The sequence below is a fragment of the Girardinichthys multiradiatus genome, chromosome 17 (genome assembly GCF_021462225.1).
Source record: "Girardinichthys multiradiatus isolate DD_20200921_A chromosome 17, DD_fGirMul_XY1, whole genome shotgun sequence".
NCBI lineage: Eukaryota > Metazoa > Chordata > Actinopteri > Cyprinodontiformes > Goodeidae > Girardinichthys > Girardinichthys multiradiatus.
Genome location: NC_061809.1, coordinates 21,459,743 through 21,485,641, shown reverse-complemented (window position 1 = coordinate 21,485,641; position 25,899 = coordinate 21,459,743). Strand labels below are relative to the sequence as shown.

The window sequence follows — 25,899 nt, the reverse complement described above, 5'->3', positions numbered from 1 at the left end:
TGGAGCTTCTTCTGACAAATGCATGCCACACTTTTGAGATATTTTATTTTATTTGTGAGAACTTGTGAGAAAAGCATGTTTCATTTTCCTTACACTACACTTATGCAAAGCTTTGTGTCGGTCTATTACACAAAACCTTGATGAAACCCTCAAAAATTTGAGGATGTGACGTGACAACATCAGAAAAAAAAAATCAAAGGATATGAAAACTCCTGCAAGACAATGCAACTAAGACAAAACTTTTCATAGGAATCCATTTTAAATTATGACGTTAAATATGTTGGTTGTGCATTGAAATGTGACGTTTTAGATGCAGTCTGCACATAGGCTCCTACTGAAATATAAGGAAATAAAACAGGTCAGAAGGGGCTGGGTCAGCGGTTAGGGTTCGTGTGTGTAGGCGGGCCCGCATGGAGTCATGTTTGGGGAAGAGGTTACTGTAACCGACGGCTCACAGGCTGCAGGTTCATTCTTGTTAACTCAGCCCACCATGTGATATCAGATCAGCTCTAATTACTTGGATTTCTTCCTGTATGGCTGTATGATATCTGCTCGCATCCAAACTGACTGAAGCCTGCTGAAGGTTGCGCTGAGAACTCTGCTGGAGATGTTCTGGTTCATGCAAGGGCTGTGCTTCCTGCCCGTGTTTCTGGTCGTCTGGTCCTCCTGTACTTTCATTGTCCCCTACCTTATTGCGCTCTTCAGAGGCGATGTGGACATCATCTTCCCCTATATAAGGTACGTTTCTTTCGTCCCCTTTAAAAAAATACAACAAAAGAGCTTTTCCAACTCTGATTTGTTTCAGCCGCTTTAGTTTCGTTTTCCTCTGAGTTATCTTTATCTGGCTGAACTCCAGCTGCACGTACACTTCTGTTATTTCTAACAGCTGCTATTTTTTTATATTTCTAACAATAAAAGGGTACTTTTACTTTAAATCCGAGTTAGAACAGGAGTTCAAAACACAGTAGAGATAACAAGGATACTAGAAATAAACTGAAAGCTCAAGACTCCTCGGCTCTAAACAAAAGCAGGGCTAAAAATATGTTTAATTTTATATAAACCCTTTACAAATCTATTTTTTCTTTTATTATTATCATCATTATTTTGATGGTGGAGATCTTTTTCTCTGCTTATTTCTGTAATAGGTAGATGTAACTTTATGTAATCATGATATAGTAGTAAACAGCATTACAAAATGAAGGCTTATTTTTTGATTTCAAACACTTTACAAATGCAGACATGATGGTAAGTTATTGTTATATTCCTGATTTTTCACACCTTAAATACTAAGTGCAAGGAAAAATACATTGTTTTCCATTTTTTGTACCAACAAAAATCTGAAAAATATAGCCTGCATGTTCAGAAACATTTATACAGGTACCCCTAAATAAAATATAGTGCAAGAGTTGTCTTTAGAAGGTTTTGTGTTATTTAATCTCAGTATAAATGCAGCTACACTGTGAAGGCCTCAGAGTTTTTTTATTAAAGCATTACCGAATATACAGCGTCATGAAGTGCAAGGACACAACATCTCCATGGTGGAAGCAGCATGATGCTATGGGGGTCCTTTTCTACAGCAGACACAGGGCAGCTTGTCATTTGATGGGGAGGTGGATGGATCTGTCAGAGGCTGCCTTAGACTTGAGACTGAGGTGGGGGATCAAGTTCCAGCACAACGATAACCCCGAACATGCAAGCAAAGCTACCACAGAATGTTCTAGATTAAACCATATTCCTGTAATAGAATGGTCTAGTCAAAGTCCTAACCTAAATCCCATTAAGAGTTCTCAGACGGTCTTCATTCAATTTGACTGAACCTGAGTTGTTTTGCAAAGAATGTCCAAAAATGTTAGTTTCTAAGAGTGCAAAACTGGCATAACCCAAAAAGGACTTGCAGCTCTAGGGAGTGACTCAGGGAGACTGAATACAAATGCATGCTACACCTTTAGGATTTTTATGTGAATTATGTGTGAATTTTGTGTCAGTCTATTAGATGAAACAAATTTTGGAAATGCTTTTGTAAGACACTGTCAGTGAATAATTTCTCTGTCTTCTCAGTGATACAGGTGCAAATCCACCCGAGAGCTGCATTTTTGGCCTGATGACCTTCATTTCTGCATGCGCAGGTATTTTTTCTTTTCAAATTTCACAATGCAGGTTTTGGCTCTCCCAAGGGAGGAACCAAGCTTTCCAATGATGTTTCACTTACTGGCAGTCTTGCAAAACTATTTCCAAAATTTGCTTCACATTTCCCCTTTTCATCAAGAAAAGGAAAGCAAGCCTTATATATGGGGCTTTATAAGTAGGGTGTGTTTTTTATGACTTTGTGGTAAACTCACTGTGATGTTTGCCCAGGATGTGCCACCATATATACCAGATACAAGTATGTGGAGAAGCTGAGTGAGCAAAATAGCCTTGTGAAACCATGCCTCAATAAAGCCACACTCTTGCTTGGTATAATTGCCTGTTTCGGGATGTGCATTGTTGCTACTTTCCAGGTATTTTACCTCCACATGTCCTGTTTTATGCATTTTAATATCACAAAATCTTCTAATGTGACATTAAATTGTATGGTTTTTATTCTTTTTACTTTCAGGAAACAGTAGTGACCTCAGTCCATGATTTTGGAGCACTGACTTTTTTCATCACTGGAGTTGTTTACATAATCCTGCAGTCTGTACTGTCATTCAAAGCATATCCTTATGGGTCGTCCATCTGTGTGTGTCGAGCCCGTTTGGTCATCGCAACCATCGCTGCAGCTGCATTTTTTCCCAGTATCCTTGTGTCAACGTTAAAGGAACCTGCTTGATTTGCCTTGTCAAAGTTTATTTTTAACTCTACATGACCTGTGTTTGTCATTATCAGCTTTGTGCTTTTTATGGATTTAAAAGAGAAAATTTCCCTTAACCAATAACTCAGCTGTCATCTGTGCATATTTCGTCACACAAACCACCCTCCACAGGCATACATATGACAAGGTAGGCTGAGGATTTTGATTTTATCCTATGAAATCTTAATTTTCTTACACAACCACGGACATTTAGTGGAATGCTGCTAGATTGAAAGTAACACCTCTCCCGAGCATAAGTTAGCAGTGATTCCAATGAGACTGTGAGAAACTTTTTGCAGGTGTTAAGAGGTATTAATTATATTTCTCATGCCAAATGGGGGCAAACTGGGGCTGCAACATATTAGAAAAACATGCATGATGTTGAATACTGGGACAAGGCTCTCAGTTGTGATTAACACATGTTCCTCTTTCTTCTATGTCTTTTTCATCACCATGTCGATTTCACTAATCTCCGTGACATTTAGCATATTGGGAACTAAAATCTAGTTCAAGTATCAAGGGCAGGGAACTTCCATCCAAATGTCTAAATAAATTATGGGATTGCATCCCAAATATTGCATCCAAGCAGTTCTTTGCAACTGCAAAATTGAACACATTGATACTGCAATGTTTTACGATTTAATATATTGTGTAACTCCAGTGCTAACTATCCCTGACTTTGTGCTAATAAGCAACATACATTTATTTTAGGAAAAAATGACTGCTCATATTTTTAAAATCTATATTTAACCAGAGCAAAAATGGTCAGATTCTCACAGACTACCACTGTTTATGTGAAAAGTTTTTTCTCACTTTTAAGCCAACACCTCAAAGATGCTTCTTTCTTTTGTGACATCATGTGAAAATGAAATCGGCTAAGATATCATGGAGAAAACTAAACCTCCACAAGCCTAGTTTATCGTTGGGCGCAATTTACAGATACCTGCATGTGTCATGTTCTTCTGGTTAAACAATTATATCCAAGTATTAACACCAAAGGAATGTCCTGCCATCAAGTCATGTAGGAAGGAGACAGTTTACTGTCCCCGAGATGACGTCTTTCCATGTGATATATACGTATCCATCCCAATACAAAAGCATAGCAGGACGGCAGGCTAGACAACAGATCTGCGAGGAGTGACTCACACAGAGAGACTTAAATGCTCAGGAGGTTGATTGCTGAGACTAGGATCAATAGCGTCTAATCAAGGGATTGTGTTGCAGCCTACATAAAAAAAACTCAGAGAAAAGCTAAATAATACACGACAAATTAGAATCTAAATATGTTAAATTGTAAAGAACCCAAAACAACTACGCACCAGGAATCTTTAAACTAAAGAATGAATGAAATCTTAAACACAAATATTGAAAGAACCATAAATAATCACAAAATAGGAAATCAAAGTCCAAAAGACCATGAAAGGTGAAGCTTATAGGACCATTTGAACAGTGATGTATGGAAGTGGAGACATCATGATGTGTCTACTTTGCTACAGGGGGGACTTCTGCACTTGACAATAAAAGGATGATGAGGAAAGAACCTAATGTGGAAATACTGAATCATCATCTCACAACATCAGCAAGACTTGGGTTTAATTTGTGTATTTTGTGCATTGCTTGATTGTTTGTCTTGCAAAGCATCTTGAAATGCCTAATCACTAGAAAGCTGCGCCCTGTCCAGGGTGTACCCTGCCTCCCGCCCATAGACTGCTGGAGATAGGCACCAGCTTCCCCGCGACCCACTATGGAAGAAGCGGTAGAAAATGACTGACTGACTAGAAAACGGCCATTAAAACTGAGTCGAGTAGAGAAATAGGACAATGACCTGTTAAAAAACTGGTAAATGATTAATGTTAAAGAATAAAACTGGATGTGTTGAATTTATAACCTAAAGGATTCTTTCTGTCAGCTTTGTGACCTCTCTGTTCATGGCAGGATGTTTTGACTGTGAAGTGCGAACAGCCTTGACTGGCCACGAAAAGCGTGTAAATTGCTCACAATTGTTAAACTTGACAAATGTGTTTGACTCAAGAGGAAGTTCAGAAACATTTAATAATACCAACTGGAATAGTATTTTATTCTGTTGGAAAGCTTGATTAGTCCCTTTTACTGCGAGGTGTTACTTGTGAGGATAGTGCACCCAGAAAATGGAGTGGATACCTTGCGTAGCATCACTGTAGCGAATGCTTAAGAGTCCCAATCATTTCTGTGGTTTCTGTTCTGTCGGGCGGAGATCTGCTCCAAAAGAGAAACAAATAGTGTTAATATGAAAAATGTTGGATCAATACCTCATTAGTTCACCATATTCAGACATTTCTGTGTATTTGTGGCTTATTTACAGCTGTATCTATTTTCTCTCATGCAGGACTATCGCTTCCATGTAGTCAGTGCCGTCTGCGAGTGGATTGTTGCCTTCAGCTTCATCTGCTTCTTCCTCACATACATTGAGGATTTCAAAGTGAGTATCCCATCATTCAGAGGGATGTTTTCACCATTATTGTTCTCTAAAAGCTTTTTATTTTTGTTTCCTGCAGATTTTTAAGTTGCAAGTGAGGACAGAATATCAGGACTAGATGAGTAACTTGGACGAATTTGAGTATTTTGTGTAATTTTGCCTTTTATTGCACAAGAGGGTTTTTTTATACAACCATGTATTTTTGCTACTTGAATTTTTTCAAAGATTCTTTTCCTATATATGATCATAATAGATACATAACCTGTATTTAAAATTTTTATACAATCATTTTATATGTGTATCACCTTATTTTAACCATTGTTCAAGCATCACTTTGCACTTTGACACACTATCGTGACACATCCTGTGTGAACTGTGACCACTAATAAGAGAAGTTTATCACCCAGCTGACACATGACTGCAGTGCATGAGGGAAAACGAATCTCACTGTGTGTCAAGATGTTAATATATCTGGTGCTATTGTAGCTTCATCCACGATTATTAGACAACGGTGTTAAAGATGTGCAAAAAGCCTAGAAATAAGTTTAACTTTTGTTGCAGTAGCACAATCGCACGCCGAAATGTTGGCTTACCATCCTCGTCAATGTTTTTTTTTTTTTTGTTTTAACCTTGTTCAGTATTACTGGCAAGTTTAGGCTAGTATTTTCTTGTATCTTTTTCCTGTCTTACTTAAACGGCATGTTTTGTTGTCTTTCCCGTTTTGAAAAGCAAGAGAAAGGAGCTTATGTGTCTCATCAAATTCACACCCCAAGGAAACAGGAAGTCATGAATTACTTATGTTTGTAGAGAATGTTATCAACGTAAAATGTAAAGCATAGAAATGCTTTCGCCAGATGTATTTATAAGAATTGTTAGGGAGGAAAATAATTGTGGCCCTTTTTTGTTAAAGCAATAGTTTCTTGGCACTTTCTAAATGTCCTCAAACTTAAGGGTTGGATTTGTCAGTGTGAGATTACACTACTGCACCAAGAGAATAATTTATTTTAAGGTTTTCATGCCTACTTTGGAGCGGTCCCAAAGATTACTGATGTATAGAGTAACGAGACATGTGCATACACTGTGTAAAAACACAAATAACCTTTGATTCATTGGGAGGAAAAAGGCAGAAGCATGCAAGCCAGCAAACGCCATCCCAACTGTAAAGTAAGGGGGTGGCAGCATCATGTTGTGGAGTGATTTTGCTGCAGGAGGTACTAGTGCACTCCACAAATGTTATGGTATCATGAAGAAAAGGATACTGCCTGGAAACATTAAAGCAACATTAAAGCATATCAGCCAGGACGTTAAAGCTTGGGTGGAAATAGGTCTCCTAAATGAACATTGATCCTAAACATACCTCCAAATTAGTTACAAATGTTTTCAGTACGACAAAGTCAATGATTTGGGTTGGACAAACAATAGCATTTAGCAAATATAAAGAATTTAGGTAATCATAGTTGACCTAAACAGTAAAAGTTTAGTCTGATTTAATATCAGAGGATAAATGGTCATGTACCTTTTAACAGAGTATTAAGATATCTGGTTTTTGTGGTATGTTTTATACAAACTAGAAAAGCAAATCTTTTCGTATCATGATTTAGGTGCTTTAATTATGTCCTAATGTATGAGATCCACAGTGCAGCTACAGATTTCTCTTGTGTCTGCATTAGTTTGTGTGCAGCTCCGGTTATCAGCTTTGCAACTGGTGGGAGTTTTCTGAACAACAGAGAATTTTTTTATAGTACAGAACTGATTGGAATAATTTTTCTCAAATTCAGATTTTTAGTCAAGTTTGAGTAAAGTAAATTTGTATGTTTTCTAATTTGTTATTTTAGAGCTATACAGACATAATTGCAGACATTTCGTTAACATTTGTATTATTAGTTTTATGTATTTTTGGTTTTAGCATCTTAAAATGTATGTAACTATGAATCACTTAATAGACATCTGGAAGAAAGTTTTAATATAAAAAAAATATCAAAATTCAGTTGAATAAATATATTATTCTGTCCTGTTTCAGCCCTCCGCCTCCTGGTGGAAGCTAGCCAGTATGCATCCTGCAGATGTGACGATGGGGCTGATCATATTTATGACCGCAATAACAAATCAGATTCATAGAATCCACTTTTTTAGAATATTAGCTTTGCATTTAAATATCTTTCTTTAAGATGTCAGTTCTGCAGCTCTTCCACTGGTGTAAAAACGGGGGAAAAACTTCAGGGAAGCCTTATTTATTGTGTTTCTCCTTTAGGTCCTTGAAGTTTCATAAATTCATTTTCTCTGACTAAAGGCACCAAGATGGAGGCCTTAACGTCCACCTAAAAATAACCTGAAACCTCATTTTGACATGTAAAGACAAGTAATAAAAACGTACTGTATGGAATAGTCGCCTGTATTTGTTATTCTGCAACAATAATAGGTGAGGGATGTCTAATCTACATGTTATTGTTTATTTTTACTATTCAAGCCACGACTGAATATATCTCTTCCCTTACAGTATTCCAGATGTATGGTGGTCAAAACTCAAAACTCACTACAAATGTTTTCAGAAGAGAAAATGTAATTTTATTGAGCAAACTGTTTTACTTTTCACTTTGACTTAATGTACCATAAACATGATTTTAAATATCTGAATAAAGTGCACTTTTTGTATCAATACATTTGCCTTTATTAGAGACCAAAACAAAGTAAAAAGATCCAAAATTTACATTCTTGCTGTTTTCTAGGTATATCTGCTACAACTTCAAAACAATAATGGCCCTGATTGCATCTCTTTATATTTAATGTGTTTCATTTCTGACTGCTTATGTAGTATTAGTGCATCTCCTGCTGACATGACAGCAGGTTTGCTATACAGTACAGTCCTATTTGTCCCCCTGGTAAAAAGGTCTAAAAAGACTTAAAATACATTCTTTTGTTGCAATCTGAGGCAGAATTTCTAAGAAATCCAAATTTTAATACATTTAAATGCATTCTTTAACTTTTTAACTGAAACGTGACAAAAAGAAGTATTCCTCTTACTCTTCAAAATGGTAAAGATGATGATACATACTAAGAGATTGGCAGAAAATGACTTGTCCACATCCGCAGTTAGAGCAATAATTAAAAACGGTAAGGAGTAAAAGAAAAAAAAATCTCTGTTTGCCGTTAGAGACCAGCAGCAGATTTTTCAGTGGGAGGTTTTGCCCCTGCAACAAAAGATTAATTTATTTATATCAAGTGCCAGCATGTTTGGATGGTGCTGTAGTCCTAATTAGAAGAAAACATTTTCAAAGGATTTCAATTATGTTATTGCAGAACCACAAAAACACTCAGGAAACAAATTTATTCTCCATAACTAGAAAAAAAAAAGCATTTTGTCTTATGGACCAAGACTGACAGCAACATCAAGGATTTATGTTTCATTTATTAATAAATTATAATATACAACCATTATTGTGGTTTTATGACAACCAAACCCCAACTGCTTAGTATCAAACAGTCAAACCTGTACAACGCAATGTGATTTCTTTCCAATATCTCTAGTTTCATAATGTCATGGAATGATGGAAACGTTTTAAATCTTTTTATTTCATTTTAAAACTGATTTGATGATAAAATAAAAACATGAAGGACTTGTATTTTCTGATTAATGTTAACTAGATCAAAGAGTCAAATTACTCCTAAATACTAGCTGTACCTCTTGATCCTCTCGGAGTGCAACGTTTAGCTGGTAAACCTTCCAATCATCTTTGTGACACAGCAAATATCTACAGCTAGTTGGGGAGAAACAAACGACGGCCTGGGTCCTGATCCCAGCAGATCCCAACCTGAACGAACCTTATGAGCTAAGGCACCAAATAACCCCGAGGATCTAAAGCGTCCGGTATTTAGGTGTGTCAAAGCATAATGCACACAGCATAGCATTGAATGTGGTGTTGACGTAGAGACTGATTTGAATGTTTTATAGCATTACATAGCAGCCAAAACGTTTCAAGCTGGGCCTGATGCACCTTCACCTGCATCTACATCATGTATAAACGAGACAGAGATGGAACAGAAAGGTCAAAGTTGATCTACCACCGATGAGACTTTGATTCTTTCGTACATAAACATCTCTCTAATATTAACTTGATCGTGACAGCAATAAAAGCTTGCTATGTGAAAACAGGACTCCAGCTACTATATTATACACACACATTAGAAAGATTCAGTATTCCTTTATGGGTAAAACCAATTATCAAAAATGGAAAAAAAAAAAAAGCATTATTTTTGCTTCCTTGCTGACAAACAGCTGAGGTCTGGCAGGCCATTTCCAGGGAAACTACAGTCATTCAAGCACGTTCATGTGCACCTTCTCACTGGCGCCCTCTACAGGCCCAATGAAGCATCATACTCTGCAACACCAAGCAGACAGTAGGAAGCGCATGTTGCAATGAATGACCTTGAAAACGGAGCTTGATGGAACAAAGGAGAGCGAGTGAGGCTGAGATCAGTCACTAAAAGAGGACTCGCTGTCAGAGCTGGTGGCAGGAACATCTTCCTTCTCTGTGCTACTTGCTGCTCCATCAGGCACAGGGGCATCAGGTGTGCTGTTGTTGGCAGAAAATGATTAAATTCTGTTTTACTTCAACAGAAAATGGTCAATGAGAAATTTAAGAGGAAAAAAACTCACTCAAGCAGGTTCGGATCCAAACCTTCCATAATCATTTTATTACGGATGGCCATTACTGGTACTCCCTAGGAAAACACGGGATTATGCTATAAGAAGCACATTTCTCATATCAATGGTTTTTTTATATAACTAAATGGCTTACCACTTGAACCATTTTCAGATAACGTGCATAACGTGGGTCCTTAACCACCGTCATGATATTCTCCAGGACCGCTTCTGCTTTTTCGAGTGCTGGTGCAGTTTCTGGTAAACTCTGATCAGGCTGCAACACAAAAATATGCAAATACCTCTTAATCTTATTGTTAGGCAGAACAAAACCATATATCCCGAACAAAAGCATATGCTACACAGCACAACTGGAAGGTTAAAGAGGTAACTTCATTCAAATACAAGAGCCCTGCATCACCATGAGTCTTTATCTGGACGACTCCAACCAAGCCATGTTCTGTTTTTCTGAATGTACTCTCATCTGTTTAAAAATATAACTCACTGAGGACTGTGACAACTGAACTAGAAATACTGGAGTGTTCTGATTTTTTTTCTGATCATTCTAACAAACTTTCTTTCATCTGAGAGGGACAGTTTGGGTCATGAACAGCCGAGGAACCACCAAGATTGAAAATGCTGGAAAACCAGTACCGCAGTCCATAATGAAGACAAGAAACGTTATGATCAGGGCCGACGGTAGCGACAGCGGTAAGGGGTGTGTCCTGTATCTGGTAGGTTGTCGGTTCAAACCCCCTTGGCCAAGACACTTTACCTGCCGTTCCTGCTGATGGTGGTCAGAGGGCCCGGTGGTGCTGATTGTATGGCAGCTTCACTTCTGTCAGTCTTCCCCGGGGCAGCTGTGGCTACAATGTAGCTTACCTCTGTCAGTGTGTGAATGTGTGGATGTCTGATTGTAGTGTAAAGCGCTATGGGTTCCTCGGACTTGATAAAGCGCTATACAAGTACAGGCCATTTACCATCAGAGGCAAAGGTTGGACTACCTGGCAACAATGTCAAGAAGTAAATTCAAAGGAGTCAATTCAAACTATAAGAACATTGTACCAACTGTCAAGCATGGTGGTGGCAGCATTATGCTGTGGAGCTGTTTTGTTTCCAGTACAGGTGTATTACATAAAGCGAGTGAAATAATAAAAGGTAGAAGACAATGTTGAAATTCTTCACCTAAAATCAACAGCAACTTAAACACAATTGGATGTTCCAAACAGGTCAATGATCCCAGGCAGATATTAAACCCTCATAAGAATGGACGAAGCAGGCTGATATTCAGTTTCTAGCATGTGTTCCTAAAGCCCTGAGGTTAACCTTACCGACAGGTTTTGGCTACGCTTAAAAGCCAGGTCTGTGCCAGGAAACGAACCAAATTAAACGCAAACGAGTCGTCTTCCAGCCAGAATCATGCCAGAAGCTTTTAGATAAGATAGGGTGTGTTCAAGATAGAACTTGGTAAGACATTTAACCAAATATTAGCGTGAGTATGTATATATCTGAGTCTATATTTATAATTTAGAACCTGGGTGGACTAGAATCAACCATTTAAAGCCCCTCAATATGATGACATTTATGTCTACAATGGCTGGATATAAAGTTCCACTTCAGGGGTGTCCAAGGTCAGCCCTTGAGAGATGGTGTCCTGCATATTTTAGATGTTTCCCTGCTTCAGCACACCTGATTTCCATTGATGGCTGATTACGAGGCTTTTCCTGAACAGCAGTCATCTGAATCAGGTGTGTTGAAGCAGGGAAACATTGAAAACATGCAGGCCACCGGCCCTCGAGGACAGACTTTGGACACCCATGTTCTACTTGGAACTACAAATGATGTTACACACGTGGACAAAGTTGTTGGTATCCCTCGGTTAATGAAAGAAACACCCACAATGGTCACAGAAATAACTTGAATCTGACGATGGTCATAATGAATACAAATTCTATGAAAATGAACAAATCAAAGTCAGACATTGCTTTTCAAACATGCTTCAACAGAATTATTTAAAAAAATAAACTCATGAAACAGGCCTCGACAAAAATGATGGTACCCTTAACTTAATATTTTGTTGCACAACATTTTGAGGCAATCACTGCAATCAAACGATTCCTATAACTGTCAATGAGATTTCTGCACCTCTCAGCAGGTATCTTGGCCCACTCCTCATGAGCAAACTGCTCCAGTTGTCTCAGGTTTGAAGGGTGCCTTTTCCAGACGGCATGTTTCAGCTCCTTCCAAAGATGCTCAATAGGATTTAGATCAGGGCTCATCGAAGGCCACTTCAGAATAGTCCAATGTTTTCCTCTTAGCCATTCTTGGGTGTTTTTAGCTGTGTGTTTTGGGTCATTATCCTGTTGCAAGACCCATGACCTGCGACTGAGACCAAGCTTTCTGACACTCGGCAGCACATTTCTCTCTAGAATCCTTGATAGTCTTGAGATTTCATAATACCTGCAAAGATTCAAGACACCCTGCGCCAGATGCAGCAAAGCAGCCCCAGAACATAACAGAGCCTCCTCCATGTTTCACAGTAAGGACACTGTTCTTTTCTTCATATGCTTCATTTTTCCTTCTGCGAACATAGAGCTGATGTGCCTTGCCAAAAGGTTCAGTTTGTGTCTCATCTGTCCATAGGACATTCTCCCAGAAGTTTTGTGGCTTGTCAACATGTAGTTTGGCAAATTCCAGTCTGGCTTTTTTATGATTTGTTTTCAACAGTGGTGTTCTCCTTGGTCGTCTCCCATTAAGTCCACTTTGCCTCAAATAACGTCAGATGGTGCGATCTGACACTCATGTTCCTTGAGCTTGAAGTTCACCTTTAATCTCTTTAGAAGTTTTTCTGGGCTCTTTTGTTACCGTTCGTATTGTCCGTCTCTTTGTTTTGTCATCGGTTTTCCTCCTGCGGCCACGTCCAGGGAGGTTGGCTACAGTCCCATGGATCTTAAATTTCTGAATAATATGTGCAACTGTAGTCACAGGAACATGAAGCGTCTTGGAGATGGTCTTATAACCTTTACCTTTAACATGCTTGTCTATAATTGTCTTTCTAATCTCCTGAGACAACTCTTTCCTTCGCTTCATCTGGTCCATGTTGAGTGTGGTAATGTCACCATGTCACCAAACACACCTTGATTCAACATGTCCCTTTGGTCACATTATTTTCAGGGATATCATCATTTTTGTCCAGGCCTGTTTTATGAGTTTATTTTTTTAAATCATTCTGTTGAAGCATGTTTGAAAAGCAATGTCTGACTTTGATTGGTTCATTTTCATAGAATTTGTATTCATTATGACCATCGTCAGATTCAAGTTATTTCTGTGACCATTATGGGTTTTTCTTTCATTAACGGAGGGATGCCAACAATTTTGTCCACGTGTGTATAGTGTTGTGTTTATCTAACTTTAAGACATAATGTGGTCCTAATTATTTTCATAACTTCCTGATACACATGACCTTAGACTTAAAAGACAGAAAACCTACTTTTACACAGTTTATAATATTCTAGTGTTGACTTAAAACATTTGAATAAATTAGTTAGAGTGCAGATCCCTCTTGGCTTATTCCAACAGGACATATTAGGTCTGGTACTTCTGAATATGTTAGTTTCGAACAATTGTAATATGTAACTCTACTCTAATAAGTCAATATTTTTAATTGCAATTGGGTCTGTATTCCTACCTGTGAAGGAGGAGCTCCCCCTGCTGTTACACCATCTGATTGGTTCTGACCGGTTGTAATGGGTCCATTAGTCTGCAGACTTTGATGCTGGTTGAGTCCATCCACTGTGACATCCTCCAGTCCAGGAATGGATGACAACTGCTCAGAAAAGATCATAACTCCATTGGTAAAATGGCAAAAGTGCATTGGAACTAATTGTAGTTCATGCTAAAGCTTACTTTGGCCTCCAAAATACACAGGGTGGTTTCAATCTGCTGTATGCGAAGGGAAATGTTTGAAAGCTTCTGTAGATGGGGTGTTAAAACAAGGTAATTAGTGACTTTATTCAGACAGCAGATCCATGCCGATGTAGAGAGAGAAAGGAAACACACAGACCTCTTCACACACGGCAGAGAATCGGTTAAGGAACCGTACTGTGTGCACAACAAACTGATTGAGGTGGGCGACAACTCTCCTTTGTTGTATGGCAGGGACCTAAAGGAAGCAGAGATTACAAACTCAACTCACGTTTACATAAAAACCTGATTACAACAACCTGTGTTTAAGAGTCAATTAAAATTGATGAGGCAAGTAGACATGGAGAAAGGATGCTCATAGCATGATGATTCCACCACAATGTGACCTCTGACAAAAAAGTGCATTTGATGCACTTTTAAAAAAATAATTCAATGAATGCATCTTTTTCCTTCCACATTACGTATTGCTTTGTGTTGGCCTATCAAATTAAATCCCAAGAAAACACACAAAGTGCGAAAAAGATTAACTGCTCTACTTTTGGAAGACACATATTACAATGTGCGACGTATTAAAACGAGGCACCGATGTTAATCAAACATGGCGGTGAGTTTACAGCTTGAATATCATTTAAAGATTTAAGGTGAAGGACTGTCAGCATGCAAAGTAAGTTACAGAAGGCCCAAAATGTCACTGCGGCAACTGAGAATATCCTAAACATCACTGAAGACATGGACTGTTTCGGTATGCTCCTACGTCCTTAGCAATTATCATGAAAAGCAGCTAGTTTAAAACATGAACCTTAGTGAGATCAACTCCAGACCCAACGATTGGCAAACCGTCCTCGTCCATGCCGGCTTTTGTTTAACGCTGAATTGAAAATAAAATGCTAAAGAAGAGCAAGAGTGAAAGCTGCGAACCGCTCATGTGACTCCAAGATGCGTGACCTCTGCGTCGTGACGTCACCAGGAGTTGTTTTATTTTGAAGTGGCAATTTTTGGAATTTTATCTCATCCGGTTGAGAAATAATAATTAAATTAAATTAAATTAAATTAAATTAAATTACATTTTTAGATAAATCTTAACTGAAAAAAATAAAACTAAATTTCGTTCGTTCGTCGTCTTCCGCTTATCCGGGACCGGGTCGCGGGGGCAGCAGACTCAGCAGAGACGCCCAGACGTCCCTCTCTCCAGACACCTCCTCCAGCTCCTCCAGGGGGAGCCCGAGGCGTTCCCAGGCCAGCCGAGAGACATAATCCCTCCAGCGTGTCCTGGGCCGTCCCCTGGGCCTCCTCCCGGTGGGATGTGCCTGGAACACCTCCCAAGGAAGGCGTCCAGGAGGCATCCGGTATAGATGCCCGAGCCACCTCAACTGGCTCCTCTCAATGGGGAGGAGCAGCGGCTCTACTCCGAGCCCCTCCAGGATGGCCGAGCTCCTCACCCTATCTCTAAGGGAGTGCCCGGCCACCCTACGGAGGAAGCTCATTTCAGCCGCTTGTATCCGTGATCTCGTTCTTTCGGTCATGACCCAAAGTTCATGTCCATAGGTGAGGGTAGGAATGTAGACCGACCGGTAAATTGAGAGCTTTGCTTTTCGGCTCAGCTCTCTCTTCACCACGATGGACCGGCACAGCGCCCCCATTACTGTGGCAGCTGCACCGATCCATCTGTCGATCTCCCGCTCCATTCTTCCCTCACTCGTGAACAAGACCCCGAGATACTTAAACTCCTCCACTTGAGGTAGGAACTCCCCTCCAACCTGGAGAGGACAAGTCACCCTTTTCCGGTCGAGTACCATGGCCTCGGACTTGGAGGAGCTGATCCTCATCCCAGCCGCTTCACACTCGGCTGTGAACCGCCACAGCGCATGCTGTAGGTCTTGGCTAGAGGGGGCCAGCAGGACCACGTCATCTGCAAAAAGAAGAGACGAAATCCTCTGGTCCCCAAACCAGACCCCCTCCGGACCCTTGGCTGCGTCTAGAAATCCTGTCCATAAAAGTTATGAACAGGACCGGTGACAAAGGGCAGCCCTGCCGGAGTCCAACATGCACCGGGAACAGGTCCGACTTAGTGCCGGCAATGCGGACCAAACTCCTGCTCCGCTCGTAAAACTAAATGTATATACTGAAAATAACATATTTTTATGTTTAAGAGTAAGACAAACAGTTTTAAACTTGGTCAAATATGACTTTTTATAAGTCTGCACTTTATTCTGAAAAAAACTAGAAACCTTCTTTGTCCATTTTGGTTGATTATTTGATATTCTTTCCTCCACCTGATTTGGAAAAAAACATGAATTATTACTTAGATCGTTTATTAGGTAGTTGCAAAGTGTCTGGGTAAATTTCTGTGGGTTTCTTGGTTGTTTATCTGGTTGCTCAACAGATTAAATGGTTGGTTGACTCACTGGTTAGTTACTTAAGCATTTGGTTTAGCTTCTTGCGTAGTTCAGTTGGTTTACTGGTTGGTTGATTGGTTAATTGGTTATGTCTTAGGTATTTTTAGATTTTATTTTGGTATGGTTGTTTTCAGCTGGTTGGTCCTTTGCTCGGTTGCTTGATCTACCGATTGATTGATTCATTGCTTCATTGATTGAATTGTTTGGCGTCTGGTTTTTTTTGATTGATTGGGAGGCTATTGTTTTGTTGATCAGTTAGTTGTTTAACAGATTGTTTGATTGATTGTTTTGTTTTTGTAATTCAGCCGTTCTATCAATTAATTTGTTATGTAACTAGTTAGTTCAGTTGGTTCATAAGGTTATTTATCAGTTAGTCAATTGGCTGATTGGTTGCTGGCTGTCAGGTAGGCTAATTAAATGATCAGTTGGATGTCTGACAGGAAGAATTGCTAATGAACGGATTGAATCTTTGTTCTTTTGGCTGACTGGTTGACTAACTTTTGTCACTGGTGGTTGGTTTATTTAAAAAGGCACAATGCTAAGCCTGTAAATAAATCACTTTTGAATTTTTAATTGGTTATTCTTTTCTGCAAACAAATATTATCCAGGAATATCACATACATCTGCAAAAGGTTGTGCACCATATATAAACTAAATGTGTATGCTTGATAGCTGTAACCGTTTTATTCAGTAAAACATAAAGTAACTTTGATCGAAAAAGACTGTCCTAACTGTTAGACACGACTTCAATGGCTGACCCTTTAGACAAATAAATATACCAAATGCCTTTAAAATATTCCATTTAGATAGAAACGTGTAGTGTAAACTAGCCAGTATATACTATTAGTATAACCTGTCACGACTCGTTAAATTGACTCATTTCTTAAACTGTATAGATCATGTAGGCTTTGTAGGTACCTAGGTGGAAAAAATGGCTTCGTGTGAATGAGACTTTTATTTTGAAAAGCGGAAACTCGAGAGGAGAGTTAAGGAAGGGATTCTTGCGTTGTAACAACGCATTAGCAACCAACTGAAACACAATAATTTTATAAATAATTTACTTGAGCTTTAGGAGGAATGCGCTAATGGAGGCTCTCAAATCAAAACAAAAAATAATAGGTATGTATATGAATGAAGTGCTTTTGATTAAATTTAACGTTGACTATATTTCAGCTACTAATCTGATACATGGGGCCTGTCTATTTAATGGAATGGTGATATTTTTAAACAAGCACCCTGTTGCACAGTGGAAGTTATCTTAATATATTTTTAGATTATTAAATATTAAACTATTAATCAAACTGGAGCTATTACTTTATTAGTCTGCGCAGTTAAAGGAGGTCCGTTCTGCAATTATACCAGTTCAAATCAATGCAACTCATAAATTAACATGTTTTGAACGGATTATATAGGAATTAAGTATTGTGTACTAGTCTTGTTTGAGCATAATGCTACTTTTATCATATATAATTAATGTAAAGTAAAAAACCGAAAAATTAAATAAAATAGTTGCAAGTGAAACTAGAGACCTATTGCTGCCCTCTAGAGACCGTTTCTTCACACTACACCTTTCTGTTTTAGACCCAAGCTTGTGTTTGCCATCCCTTCGCCTCCTGGTGCCCCCTTTGCAGCTTCTGTCTGCTGCCATGTGTCATGTGGTGAAGCAGAAGGATGTGAAGAACTACTGGAAGCTGCAGGAGTTTGTGTGCATGGTGACAGAGGCAGTGCCCGGCCTGATCAACCAACGACAGAGAGCGCAGCTCCTCCTCGGCCTAAGAGCTCGGGTCAGCAGCAGGTTGTCTCACAAGCAAATGTGTTATTTTCTCATACTGGTGATAACCCTATTTGTTGGTATTCTCAGTTGATTTTGGAGCTATGCAAAGGCTCTGCTCGAGGAGAAGTCGATACTCAAGGAATCCAGAGTTACTTGGAGAGGCTGCCAGTTAGTTCTGCGTACACATATGTAAGTACAGTGAAAAATATTAATCATTTAATTTATACTTTTCTTAATGATACGGCCTCTGCAGCAGTGCACGGATGCAGAGGTGAAAACAACTGAGTCGACTTTTATTGCGCTCGTTCAGAGCTTGCTCAAAGATCCAGCAGAGAGGGCCTATTTTTTTCAGGTGAGAATTATTTAAATTCATCATTTATCTGCTTTGATTTAAGGAAATAGTTTAAAAGAGGATTGATTGTCTGTTACAGGAGGTGTTCCCTGTTGAATATGGTCAACAGTACGATGCAGCAGTACAAGTGTTATTGTGGGAGCTGCTTTCAAAGCTGGAAAAGCTACTTCCAGTACCAGACCTCAAGCAGGTACAGTGCCTTGCAAAGGTTTTCATGCTTGTTCAACTTTTTCCCATTTTGTCACATTACAACCACAAACCTTAATGTTTCTCCCGTGACAGACCATTACAAAGTAGTGTATAATTGGGAAGGTAAAGGAAAATAATATATGGTTTTCAATCATTTTTTTCTGTATTTCTGGCTTGCATGTGTATTAAACCCTTCTGGGATAATGCATTTAGTGTTGTTGTCTGAGTATGAGCTGTGTTCCTTGGTCTTGATGAGCTCCCTCTACTGAGTAGGATACTTCTGAAGGAAGTTGGGTGGTGCTGTGTTTTATTTAGAGGTATCATAGTAAAGCTGGCTAAATACCAATGCATACTACACCTTTCAAATAAAATTTTTAAAGATTTTTTTAAAACCCTTTATTTTGTGTTGGTCGATCACATGAAATCCCCCAGAAAATACACAGACGTCTGTGGCTGTAAGGTAAGAAAACATGAACGGGTTCAAAGGGTGTGAATAGCTTTGCAAGGCAGCACGTTTATTCAACTTATCTGGGTGTTTTTGAGGTTTATTTTATGAGAATAAGAAGGTTAATAGAAGGTAATAAATATGCTCTGTTGCTGCAGACGACCGCCTGGTTCATCTCTGCTCCTTCTGTTTTGGAAGAATGTGTCCAGTCGTCATCAGAGGAGCTAAGCTCTGTGTTCAAGCTCTACAAAAGCTTAGGATTACTGAAGATGACGTGTAAGTTAAGATGAAACGGCTCGTCACTTGAAAGTTGCTCTCGATAAAACAGTTTTTCTCCTTCACAGGTGGGCCATGTTCTACCATTGGTAGCTGTATCATGTCTGCTCTGTCAGTTCCTCCCTCGCAAAAGACCAACGTGTCAGCTGGACAGCAATCTGTTCACAACTACACAAACACACTGACCCGTCTCACTCTGGCTGAGGCTGGCCAATGCAGTGTTGTAGCCTATTACACTGAAGTCAGAGCGTCTGATCTGGATGCGGAATCGTCCGAGATTCAGGTTCAGACGGAGTGTTATGAAGAAGAAATAGTTGCTTTGAGTGCAGAGACCGGCGGTGGTGTGGAGGAGGCCCTCCGCTTCAAGGTGGAGGAAACAGGTGAAGCTGCAGGTGTCGCCAAAGCTTTGGAAACTTTGACCAAAGCATTTGCATTGAGGAAGGAGAGCATGGGAAATGAGACTGGTCCGGAAAATGCACCAAATGACGGTCATGAAACAAGAACCCAGACCGAGAGAACAGCAGACGATGCAGAGGTGCTGCGTGATTTCCAGCCAGAAGCTGTAGAGACTCATACAGATTCTTGTACAGACCTGAAGGACAACCTCCAGCATGTCTTTCATGAAGAAATTACAAATGCCTTCAGGGAAGCGTCTGCATCGCAGGAGCCTGGCGTTCGCACAACCACATGTTTAGTGGGGAAGATGAGTGAAGCGAAGAGGACAGCAGGAGAAAAGAATGACATGCTAAAAGTGTACAGAAACATTACTGCTCGAATTATTTTGTCAGTTTTATTTTATGAAGTCCAATATTGTAGCTCTACCTCACAAACATTCACTAGACAGTGGAGTTTAAGGATATTATAGCATGTATAAGCTTTGTCGCTGAGTCGACCAAAGAAATCCCAACGTTCAGAGATTTAAATTTAAATGACTTTTGATCCCGAAGTTTTTCTGTTTTTCCCAGTTTTCAGGCTGATCTGACCTTCGGATTTAGACTATAACACATACAAACTCCTTCATGCCAGCATGTTTTAAGCAGAACAATTAAACCAAAAAACTGTTCTGCTGGTCGCTTGATCGATGTTGTAAATTAAATCCATCAGACAATTAATGTATTATCCATTTTTAAACAACTTTTGTCAGGAAGTATTTAACAACATTGCAGTAGTACTCTTTTGTCTGTATTGTAGTAATGAGGCTACTACTGACAGTACTTCAGTTCACTGCTAAAATAACAAGATTGACCTTTAGGCATCGCTAAAAGTCACAAATAAAGGTCATAATAGTGTTGGCAGACATATATCTGCTTTATGTTTGTATTACCTTTGGCTTATATAATCAGCTAAACTGATCAATCATATTTACTGTACTGCTAACGAAAAGCACACATTTTCTAAAGTAGTAAATGTCCTGATTAATCTACAACCTGTTTTTCAAGAGATGAAAAGCGTATAAAAGATCTTTATCTGTGGTTTTTATTTTGCAGGAACGCAGCAGATGTGACGCTCGCCCCGTCTGTGGTTGCAGTTAAAGGAACAGACAAAGGTAACATGACTTGAGGAAGAGACCGCCTCAGTTGTTGGCACCCTTGGAGGAGACGTTTAATGAGCTTGATGTTGTATTACATTTGCAACAGCAAAATAGTTTCAATATATTTGTTGGGTCAAAACAACTTCAAATTAGGGAATATATTGTAACACTTTGTTTTTGCCAATAGGATGGCTTTTATTCTAATCCTGTAACATTTCAAAAGGTTGGCGTGTATAGAGAAATCCCTTCAACTCAGTCGATAGGTTTTCTCTAACATTTAGGTCTGTGGACAGGGATGGTCATAGTGGAACGTTGATTATGTGTCTGTTGAAACATTTGTCTTTATTTGACCAAAGACCTACTGAAGTTCCATATTCAGATTTCTATCTTAAATGTCCCACTATTTTAAAGAGTCCATTTTTGCTCTACAGTAGGGATGGGCATTTATCGAACCGTTTGTTGTTGTCATGAAAAATGTCTTGTCATGTTTAGAATTTGGACTTATCATGTCAACGATAAATGGATTCAATCGTCAGAATGATTTTTGCAATTTTCTCCACCGAGGGTTTGATGAGAGCATGAATAAATTTGATAATAGGATTTAATGCAGTTTACTGTGCGCATTCAACTGGTTTCCTGAAAAAGCCCATTTCAAAGTGGATGTGTTTAGTAAGAGCAGTGTTTGTGTTTGTGGGACTTTGACTGCAGTGACATGCAGTCACAACCATACAGTTACCAAAAAAAGCTAAAAAGAAGTTATAAATCCTTTTTTAGCATCCTTTTTAAGTCCATATCACCCATCCCACTATACACTTTACCAGTACCTGAGCCTTTGGAAGGGCCCACAACATCACAGGTCCTCCACCATACTTAACAGTGGACACAATGTGATTTTCAACAGAATTATTCTTTGTTTCATGGAAAAATGATCTGTTTGCTGCAGAAAAGCTAAGTGCTAGATTACTTTGAAAAATTGCCCTGTTCGAGTTAGAGTTCCAGTTATTCTTTACAGACTTCACACATTTATGTTTGAGGTGGTAGGACGAGAAAGCTTTTTCCTGGTACGCCTCTGAAACAAACCTGCGGGCATTTAGATGGCATCTGATGGTTGTCATGGAGACTCGAGATGCCACTCACAGTTTTCTAACGGTGAGCTTGGAGATCTTATACGAGATAAGCCTGGATTGTCCCAGTTCCAGAATGCAGATATGGGGAAGTTTAGGCGAGTAGCTGTTTTTCTGGTTGCCGGTTCCTGACTGTAATTGACCTGTCTTTCCCATTTTGAAGAGTTGCTTAAATGGTCCTCTGTGTTGTGTCGTTTCTATACCCCAGAGAAACAGGGTTAAGGATTACTTAATAGATGATTGTAGATGACCACCGTAGACAGTAAAGTATAAATTAAAAATGCAATTATTGCAGTTATTTTATTTATAATTGTTAGGCGTGCTAAAGTTTGCTAAAGTGTGGTGCCGGTCATTTGATAAAAACTAATAATTTTTATTAAAGGAGGATTTCCTCTATTGAATAAAGGTACTCAAATAAAATTTTCTTTTTTTTCCAAATTATTTAAATATACTTCGTTTAATTTAACTAGCAGTGGCAATAATTATATGTTACATTGTTCTGTTGAATTACACAGGTTTGGCTCATGTGTTTTTGTCTGTATTTAGATGAGATGACGATCATATTCACCTGCTCACGGTGTCCTTTCCAAATCTCGGATGAAGGCAGTCCGCCTCATTTCCACATGCAGAGCGTTCGCACTGAGGTATACAGGAGTTTCACAGGGGAGAAATTTACGCCGTCTCCTTCCAGCTCCGATGAAATATTTACGTCCATCAAGCTTTTCCCAAAAGGAAACGTGGAACAAATACTTCCTGAGACCAAAGATGACGTTCCCCAGGCTCACAGCAGACAAAGATCTCTGACGTGTGAAACGTGCGGGAAGGTTTTTACTCGGACGTCCGATGTGAGAAGGCACCAGATCACACACACCGGGGAGAGACCGTTTCACTGCTCGCGGTGTGACCGAACTTTCCAGCACTCCTGGGATTTGGCGAAGCACGAGAGCAAACATCACGGCGTGCCGATTTCCTTCTCCTGTGGGCTCTGCGGCGGCTCGTTCGCTAACCTGAGGGGGCTGACCTTGCATCATAAGAAGTCCCACTCAGAGGAGGGGCAGCTGCCTCAGATCTGCTCCATCTGCAGCAGAAGCTTTCCAACAAACGCTGAGCTGCTAGAGCACAGGAAGTGTCATGTCACCACCAGACGCTACATCTGCCAGCAGTGCGGCGACGGCTTCGACACGCTGCTTGCCCGCTCCCAGCATAGGCTGGTGCATCAAGTGAAGCGTCAGTTCAAATGCCCGCACTGTGAGAAAACGTACACCCGCAGGTCTGATGTAAAGAGACATTTATCTACGCATACTGGGGAGCGACCTCACCAGTGTAACCAGTGCAACAAACGGTTCTCAGTCCACTTTATGCTTGTCAAACACCTCCGGGTTCACACAGGAGAGCGACCTTTCCAGTGCTCCCACTGCTCTAAGAGGTTCACTCTGATGTCTGTTCTGGCCCGACATGAACGGATGCACACAGGGGAGAAACCGTTTCTCTGTTCACAGTGTGGAAAAGGTTTTTTATCGCAGGGAGAGCTCTCCAAACATCACAGGTCGCACTTGGATGACAGACCCTACTCCTGCCCTCATTGTGAAAAACGATTCAAGAGCAAGAAAACCCAGCAGGAGCACATCATCTCCCACAGCGGTGCCCGCCCGTACCCATGCACCCACTGTGGAAAGGGCTTCTCTAAACCATATGCTCTGACTAGACACAACCTCATCCACACCGGAGAGAGGCCGTTCGCCTGCGGACACTGCGAGAAATCCTTCCTCACGCTCAGCGAGGCTCAGCTGCACCGCAGGATTCACACTGGAGAAAGGCCGTACCCCTGCGACACCTGCGAGCTCAAGTTTAAGAGCTCATCGGAGCTGGCGCGCCACAAACGGAGCCACTCAGGGCTGAGGAGGGAGCAGCCGACCTGCGAGCAGTGCAGGAAAACATTTACATCAAAGGCCAAACTAAAGAAACATATGGAGACACATGTAGAAGCTGCTGACCTCCATAAGAATACATTTAGAAAATCCTATTGATTAAACTAAGTATGTGTAAAATAACTTCATTTAATGCAACGACCTGTGGGTAAATTATGTGGAAAAAGTTATTAAATAGAAATCAGTCTGACGCTACATATTTTTGTGCTTTATGAATGTTCTGTAGATTAAAATCATAGATGAGTTAATAAATAGCTTTCGCTCTACATACCATGTGTTTGCTTTATATTTTGGACATTTTAGTACACATGTGAGGTGTTTGTAAGGGAGCAAAAAGGCCTTCATCATCTTTAGCAGCAGATAAGCAAACAACATGCAGTATCTCACAAAAGTGAGTACACCCGTCACATGTTTGTAAATATTTCATTGTATCTTTTCATGTGACAACGCTGAAGATACGGCACTTTGATACAGCGTAAAGTAGTCAGTGTAAAGCTTGTATAACAGTGTAAATGTGCTGTTTGTATAACATTCAAACATGGACACTTAATATCCGCTTTAAAAATACACAAAAAGTCTTAAATGTAATTAAAAAACAAAAACTCAAACATTTAGTCTGGTGCGCCACTGACCTTTGAGACTGAACACCATGAGGAGATCAAAAGAGCTGCCAATTGCCAACGTGCCCAGGTCCGACTTGCCAACCAAGTTCACCCTGTAAGTAGACCAGGAGATGCTGAAAGAAATCTCTTTAAAAAAAAAAACACAGCACACCAACATAAAATCCAGTATGAATTGTACTATGTATCAGAAGGTGCTTGGGGAAAATGTGAAACCATCTGTCAAAAAATTGGAAGCAGAACTGGACCTTGCAACATGACCCCAAAATAGACCAATAAATCCACCAAGGACTGGCTGAGAATGAAGATATGGAAAGTCCTGGGCCGGGTCACAACTTGAGACAGGCTGAATATGCAAGAAACCCTTCGAACATCACACAGTGGGGGGAAGCGAGGGTAAGGAGCCGGTCAAGCATTCTTCTAAAACACAATATTACGCTAAAACTTCAAACTTGAACAAAATAACACCATCATAGTGGCAATAATAACGACTTCATTTTCTTTTTTTGTAAAGGTCTTTACTGAGTTCAGTCTCAAATCAAAAACAAGGGAAAGCATGAAACAGAACGGACCAACACATAACTGTACATACAACAATGAAAAAACACTAAATGAGGGTTGCCAAGCTCACCAAAAAACTTCCGGTTTGGACTTTCGATATATATACTGGCTATATGGCGCCTCTGTAGTCCCTGCAGATGGGCCCCTCTCAAAGCAAATATCTCCAATATGTGGGAGTTAGGTTCAAAACAACACAGGGAGATTTTAAATTCTCTAAAATGTAAACATGCATAAACAAATTATTCACCATAGTCAGGACACATTAACATATTCTTGTCGTTGATTCTTTGTTTTTATCCTACAACCCCAATTCTGATGAAGTTAGGACGCTGTGATATATATGTATATATATATATATTGGCTAGAATTACATTGTGCAAAACAATGCTGACAATTCTAACTAGTAATAAAACTATTTCGAAGAAAAAAACAAAGTCCACTGGCTTTGACATCTCTTCTTTCCTGTCAGGTGATGTCTTTCCTTCTTCACATCTAGAACAAGTAAATTAATTATTTACTTTGCTGATTGTAGTGCATAGATTCATAACAACTTATAAGGGCATGACGTTCTCTTCAGACCTTCAAATTTTATAGCTATAGCTCTAGATCACAGAAAACACAAAGGTAGCTACTAAATCTTATGTAGCGTTTTAATAAATAAAATGATCATTTATGCAGACTAAAGGAACTTATCCTCCACACCTTTCTGATTTACCAACATATTCCCCCGTCATCATGTCAGTGTTATGGTCCAACTTATAAAAGGGAGTGTCTGAATGAGTTTAATTAACAGAGGCTTTAATGAGCTCCTACTGGGTGGATGGCTGATTAGGGGAAAGCCAGGTGATCAGGAAT

The 25,899-nt window shown here is 39.7% G+C and overlaps 3 protein-coding genes across 6 annotated transcripts; 2 read left to right on the top strand and 1 right to left on the bottom strand.

Moving 5' to 3' along the window:
• Nucleotides 1-395: 395 nt before the first annotated feature.
• Nucleotides 396-7,941, top strand: dram1 (DNA-damage regulated autophagy modulator 1). Its single transcript, XM_047389394.1, has 7 exons — nucleotides 396-738; nucleotides 2,059-2,126; nucleotides 2,356-2,498; nucleotides 2,597-2,774; nucleotides 2,920-2,978; nucleotides 5,196-5,288; nucleotides 5,365-7,941. Exons 1-7 carry the CDS (start codon nucleotides 608-610, stop codon nucleotides 5,401-5,403), a joined length of 711 nt encoding a protein of 236 aa, XP_047245350.1. The 5' UTR covers nucleotides 396-607; the 3' UTR covers nucleotides 5,404-7,941.
• washc3 (WASH complex subunit 3) lies at nucleotides 3,021-14,951 on the bottom strand. Of its 2 annotated transcripts, XM_047389392.1 has the most exons (8): nucleotides 14,648-14,713; nucleotides 13,988-14,086; nucleotides 13,831-13,896; nucleotides 13,613-13,750; nucleotides 10,082-10,201; nucleotides 9,940-10,004; nucleotides 9,709-9,856; nucleotides 3,021-5,065 (listed from the first exon to the last, which is right to left on the bottom strand). In XM_047389392.1, the coding sequence occupies exons 1-7, from the start codon at nucleotides 14,696-14,698 to the stop codon at nucleotides 9,757-9,759; spliced, it is 639 nt and encodes a 212-aa protein (XP_047245348.1). In that variant the 5' UTR covers nucleotides 14,699-14,713; the 3' UTR covers nucleotides 3,021-5,065; nucleotides 9,709-9,756. The 2 variants fall into 2 exon arrangements, with proteins under 2 accessions (XP_047245348.1, XP_047245349.1); XM_047389393.1 differs by lacking the exon at nucleotides 3,021-5,065 and having other exon boundaries at nucleotides 8,596-9,856; nucleotides 14,648-14,951.
• On the top strand, nucleotides 14,107-24,129 carry LOC124882812 (zinc finger protein 142-like). 3 transcript variants are annotated; one of them, XM_047389390.1, is made up of 9 exons: nucleotides 14,107-14,452; nucleotides 17,826-18,028; nucleotides 18,106-18,207; nucleotides 18,272-18,370; nucleotides 18,450-18,560; nucleotides 19,163-19,280; nucleotides 19,349-20,033; nucleotides 20,768-20,826; nucleotides 22,482-24,129. In XM_047389390.1, the coding sequence occupies exons 1-9, from the start codon at nucleotides 14,434-14,436 to the stop codon at nucleotides 23,960-23,962; spliced, it is 2,877 nt and encodes a 958-aa protein (XP_047245346.1). In that variant the 5' UTR covers nucleotides 14,107-14,433; the 3' UTR covers nucleotides 23,963-24,129. The 3 variants fall into 3 exon arrangements, with proteins under 3 accessions (XP_047245346.1, XP_047245345.1, XP_047245344.1); XM_047389389.1 differs by lacking the exon at nucleotides 14,107-14,452 and adding an exon at nucleotides 16,022-17,363 and having other exon boundaries at nucleotides 18,275-18,370; XM_047389388.1 differs by lacking the exon at nucleotides 14,107-14,452 and adding an exon at nucleotides 16,022-17,363.
• The last annotated feature ends 1,770 nt before the right edge of the window (nucleotides 24,130-25,899 follow it).